Below are 6,000 nucleotides of genomic sequence, written 5' to 3'. Positions count from 1 at the left end.
TTCAAAAAACTACAGTGGCATCAATAATAATGTTAGCATGGTTAGGAAACATTGCTGAAAATCCAGAAATGGGTATGGTTTAAACTTTTCCACGGCAATCTGTGCGCAAGTGCAAATGCAATTGGAAAGGCTATTAACCGTTCTCAGAACCATGGTGCCGTGGAAAAGCACTAAAATTATATTTGGCCTCGCTCAGTTCAGCTTAGCAAGGAAAAGTTATAAAATCTAGACATTGCCTTCTGATTTACATGCACATGTATGTGACCCTATTTTTATTCTCATGCCAACTTGTCAAAGCGACCCTTTATTGTTAAGGTCAGAGATCCGATCTCCCTGTTGGTTAATGTATATGATGTTACACATCGATCCAATCACTCTATTGGCATGCATATGGCTGTCATGACTAGGGGGTGGGGGTGGCCCTTACAGTAGCAAGAGGAAGACAGTCAGAGGATGCAAGTGAGTAAAGAACAACTGTTCAGTAACCCAGAACAGTAACAAAGGTGAAGGACAAAGAATGCAGCAAGAGGATCGGTTGAGTGCTGTGTGAGAGACGCATTCATACTGTGAGGAACATACTGTGTTTAGTGTGACACCGCAAGGGACTGGATGGAGTATGGATTTACTTTCCCCGTCAAGTTTGGCACAATATTATGGCACTATAGCTGATCTACAAGCTCACAACGTGTCGCAGCACGACACGTGAGCTTGTAGAGTGGCTATTTTCGGCGTGCTTCCATGGAAGACATGCTGCCTTGTATGGAATCCAAATGACTGAAATCAGTTCGTAGTGACTGAGAACTTTAATCCATGCGTTTCAATCAGCCCTGCCAGGGAGAGCTTGTGGTAAGCTGGGGGAAGGAGCAGCATTGTTTATGTTGTATGGGGGAGGGGGGGATTGGGGGTCACTAGTGCTGCTGTTGAGGCAGTGCAGCCGACTGTGTCTAAAGCATCGAGCTGTTAGGCGGCGCATCACGTCTCCCCGCACCAGCATCCCTGGCGGTTATGTGCAGACAGAGAGACAGCCCAACAGGAGGAATTACATCCAGCATATACGCACCATGAAAGCCCCATCAATTCACACCTATACTGGCTGAGGTCTGGCTAAACCAACACACCTTTCACAGGCACTGCCCTCTCTCTCTCTCAACTGCATCGAGGTTGGCTCAAACGATCAAGGCTCAGGAAACTGGGTCAAATTAATAGAAAATATTAGCATATTTGTGTTAAATGTTGTAGTGTGGACTAAGGCAAGTTTAGCATAACCTTAATTTGTGAAAATAATGTGCGATACATGAGTGTATCAGGATATGTGCATAGCCATGAATGTGTAATAGAGACACATCTATAAGTGTAATATAAGTATCATGTGCTTGTACAGTGTGACATTTGTACGTACTGTATACAGCATGCGTGCATATGCACAGGTATGCAGACGTTTCCGTTACATGGATAGTATCTCGTAACCATTGTGTGGCGTGTGAGACCCTCGTTGTTGGTGATTCTCTCTCTAAATCAACTTGACATAGTTACTGAAAATATTCATCTTGATAGTTTCTGTAAGCACGGTTAGGTTCTGGATTGTTATCTGAGATGTCGTTTTTATGCCGTGCGTGTAAATAAATAGTCTTTTATCCCTGAGAATTGTTTGGGGCGTACACAAACTATTTTTAAAACATGCATGCTTGGATATCAGTGCCCATTTCTTGTATCTCTTTCTTTTTTTTGCTCCTGTCTGGCTGTTTGTTATGTCTATAAGTTTGTTTACTTCTAGAGATTGGCTCCTGCAGGCACAGCAGCCACCAATTAGTAGCAGTGAGAAAGAAGTAGGGGAAATGACTCAATTAGACTAGTTTTCCACTAATTGCTTCAATAAAGCTCAACTTAAATGGGAAAAGGTGCCTGAAGATGCCAGCTGAGCTGCCCTGCATGTGTCTGTCCTGGAGAAGCAACGCTTTCTTTAACCCATTCAATCCGGGAATGTATCTGTGTCATTTTAGATTTGAGATATAACCATTATTTTATACTTTGGCTGCTCAAAAATAGCAGATCTACAATGCTACGAGCTTGCAGATCTGCTGTTTTTGAAAAATCGTGAACATTTGTGCAAAAAAAGTGTACATTTGTAACTCAAATATTTACTTCGGGGGGGGGTCCCCGGTACAAAATATTTTACAAATGTTCGCTTAAAAAATATATATATATTCAAAGATTTGCTCAAATGTTCACGATTTAAAAAAAAATGCAGATTTTAGAGCTAAATAGAGACAAGCTCGTAGCTTGTATAAGAAATCTAAAATGACACGGACGCGTTCCCGCATTGAACGGGATAAAAATCCTAACTTTGTGCATCGTTCAATGTACAGTACTGTATCCCCCCTCCCCCAACTTGAGAGCCGGGTAAATTCAAGGGCAGTGATGAAAGGAAAGAAAACGGAAGTCGTTGTGCTAATGCACTTTGCATTCATTCTAACACTCTACATCCAAAATACCAAGATGAAATGAACTGCTGCTGCTTAGGAGCATGGCAGCTAGAAAGCAGCTCACTTGTTTTGGTGCTTGGAGCCCTGCAGGTGTGCGTGATACTGTGCCACCGAGTTCAGTGTGACGCTGCAGACTTCACAGGTGTAGCTTCGTTTCAGACCTGGAATTAAAAAAGACAAATAGGACAAATAGGAAGACAATAAATGTACATGTTTCAGACATAAATGACAAATGTTTGAACACAGTCAGCATACAGTATGCATAAAGTATGCTCTCCACTTAGACTATATCAAATCATCAAACTACATTTTACATGCTCTGGTCATCTCTGACCTAGCCATGGCCTTGGGTTGGCCACCAGTTCCAGGTGCCTTTCCCTGACCTTGCCTCGCCCGGTTATGCGGGCACTCAGTTTCACAGAGTACCCGCGTGTCTCTGTGTCCCTTTCATGCCCATATATGGAGATATCTGTATCTGTCTGTCCTTGTCCCTTTTATGCCCATGAGACTTAAAAGGGCTATACACAGTGTAGCCCTTGTTGGGTTAAGAATTCACTCGCCACTATAGACCACAATGCACAGTTATCCTTAAGAAGATGGGTGTCTAATAACCGCGTAGCTCCTGTGTGGATCTCATCTCGGACTTCATGTGGCCAGTCAAAGATGGAGACGTCAGTCATCTATGACGTACTGTATGACTCGAAATGTAAAAAAAATATATAAAATGTGTGATTAGCCTACTACTGGTAGCATGCACAAGAAATTTGGCGCTGATCGATCCAGCAGTTTGTACAACTGTCTTGACCAAGAACTTTTAGTTGATGATTAATTGTCATACAATTAATTGTGATTAATGATTTAAAGTTGTACAATGCAGATTCACAAATAACGATTTTTAGCAACCTCTGCTGGTCACTACCGTCACTGCATACAATTTCCGTAGTCCTCGATTACCCAGAATTCCATTTGTTTTCACCGGAAGCCGGAAGCGTTTCAAAAAGCGTTCTTTTAATTGTTTTATACTATCTGCGGATCGTTTCTCTTAGCCAGTGGAGCATTAGTTACCATGAGCTGTGCTTTCTTTTTCTGTTCGTTTTCGATCTTCCAATCCTACATTCTCTTAAAATCAGCGTGAGGTTCCTTTTTGTTAAGATGACGTCATTTTCCCGGGAAAGTCCCCCCGACACCGTTCAATAGAAAATATATAAATAAAAGGCTTCCGGGGGTGAAATTCATGGAGTGGGTGTTGTGAAACTTTTGCCACTCACAAAAGATATACAATTTAACTTTAGTTTTATTGAAAAGGTTACCTAGTATCACTTTAAATGTGTTTTTGGCATTGAACATTGCATATTGGATATTCCCTGAAGAAGACCAGGTCTTCCCTGAAGAAGACCAAGGTCGAAACATTGGTTTCCTATTAAAATAACTTTTGTTGCATTGTGGCAACGAGCTGTGCGACTTCTCTTCATTTGTATGGCATTGAACATTGGAACATGTTCAATGCCAATGACAAAATGACAGTTTGTTCTATATTTTCCTTTTAGGCTTTGTAAACTAAAATGGCACAGAACAGATATGACAAATAGCAAATGATGACATGGAAATGACAATGAACACAGCCATAAAGATATGGTTTCCTTATGCAGAAAATATAATCAGTTTACTTTTCATCACTCATAAATGTTCAGACAAGCTTAATATTTGGTTATTTGTGATGCTGCATATGAAATCCATAGCTATTGCCACATTTTCTTTCAAACTAATTTAGTTGTGGATGTCTGGAGTTTTGGTATAGTTGATGAGGTTGATGAGTTGATCTGTCATCAACTTGGTTTGTGTGGCTCTTGTATATAGTTTTGTGTACCGTGCAATCCTTTGTACTTTTTTCTCAATCATCATTGAGGCTCAGTCTCCATGTTTGGTGTATTTGGCTGACAAGTAGGAGTGGCAAGCATTTTTTTTTCATTTAATTTCCTCTGTGGTAGCAGATGTTAACTCATTGAGTGCCAGAATTATTTCTGGCTAAGTGAGTCCCAGTGCCAGAGATTTTTCAATTTATCTTAGATTTTCAAGTAGTCACAGAATTTGTATCTCCAGTATAATCGATCCCCTGATGGGTGCTAATCACTGAGGGTTACACTGTGTGGTTTCACAAATGTCAACGAGCGACCTTGTTGACATTTATTGTCTGATGTTGAAAATAGCATGTCTGGGCCCAAAGTTCATAGTAAAAAAGCTTAGGAGCCGAGATACAGCCTTTTTCAGTAATAAGTTAAACAAGGAGTGAATGGAGCAGCAAATCTTCAGATAATGGTATCTTGGGTTTTTTTTCTTTTAAAAAACACGTCAAACACGTCATTGGCACGTTGCGCCATTGCGGTAAAACACGTGAAACACGTCAATAGCACTCATTAAAAGCCCTGTTGCATGGAAAGGTATAGTAGCCTTGTGAGAATAGAGACAATTCCATAAGTAAATTGTCAAAGGCTTCATACGTTCACAACAGTGAACGTATCCATCAACAGCCACATGTCCTGAGCACTGTCCTTGAGCAAAGCACTTGACCTTTTATCTGCTTGCTTATTGTGAATTTCTATTGAAAAGGGCATCAGTTAAACGTCTAAAATGTAAATGCCGCTGCAGTTAAAGTGGTCTGTGTAATTGCTGCCATGTATTATTAATGACCCAGTGGCATGAAAAATGGCCCTCACATTTACCTTGCTCTCACAATTGAGTTAAGCCTCCCCAGAAACATGCCTTCGAGCAAAAGGCCAAGACAAAATAAATGTCTCGCTCTCCTCCACTGAATCACAAATTTTCACATCTGCCAACATCCTTGAGTCAAATCTCTGTTATTAATGATCATTCCGTTCATATTGAAGCACTACGGTATCAAGCACTGCAATTTAAAAAGTCCAGATCCTCACGCCATTATATCCAGACGGGGGCTGACAAAAAAAGTATAGCGCCAAATGATGTTGAAAATGTGTTATTTGCTAACAGCTTTACTTCTGAGATGTGGGTGTCAGCTGTTTTCCACCGTTGTGATGAAGGGTGATATCCCCGTGGGCGAGACAAGCAACTCACTTTCATTCCCTCCATCTGTTGATTGGCTGTAGCCATAACCGTGCTGTCAAGACGGCCACTACCGGGGCTGGAATTTCAATTTTGTGCGAGCATCCCCCTGACAGGCTCGCAAACTGACATTAACCCATTAAGAACGGGAAAGAATCTGTGTAATTTTTTGATTTATTTGGCTATTAAAAAATAGCAGATATACAAGCTCAAAGCGCGGCACCGAGTGCCGCGCTATGAGCTTGTAGATCTGCTATTTTAGAAAAATCGTGAAAATGTGTGCAAATCATTGAATATATAGCAAATATTTTTAACTCAAATCCTTGCTTCTGAGGGGTCCTTGGAACAACATATCTTGAGATGGGGGGTCCCAATTTGAGTTACAAATGTTTGCTTTGAAAAATATATATTCAAAGATTTCCACAAATTTTCATGATTT

General features: G+C 40.8%; 1 protein-coding gene across 1 annotated transcript in view; it reads right to left on the bottom strand.

The window, feature by feature from the left end:
* Positions 1-2,543: 2,543 nt before the first annotated feature.
* zmat4a (zinc finger, matrin-type 4a) overlaps positions 2,544-6,000 on the bottom strand; it is a gene marked incomplete at its 3' end in the record, with an annotated part of 111,145 nt that continues 107,688 nt past the window's right edge. The window contains exon 6 of the mRNA XM_080432892.1: positions 2,544-2,644. Within this exon, the coding sequence (XP_080289018.1) occupies positions 2,544-2,644 (101 nt within the window). The remainder of the gene's footprint in view (positions 2,645-6,000) is intronic.

This window comes from Gymnoscopelus braueri (assembly GCF_963280865.1).
Source record: "Gymnoscopelus braueri genome assembly, chromosome: 7".
Taxonomy (NCBI): Eukaryota; Metazoa; Chordata; class Actinopteri; order Myctophiformes; family Myctophidae; genus Gymnoscopelus; species Gymnoscopelus braueri.
Note: the sequence above shows the minus strand (reverse complement) of the source record. Positions and strands in the feature narration are given on the sequence as shown.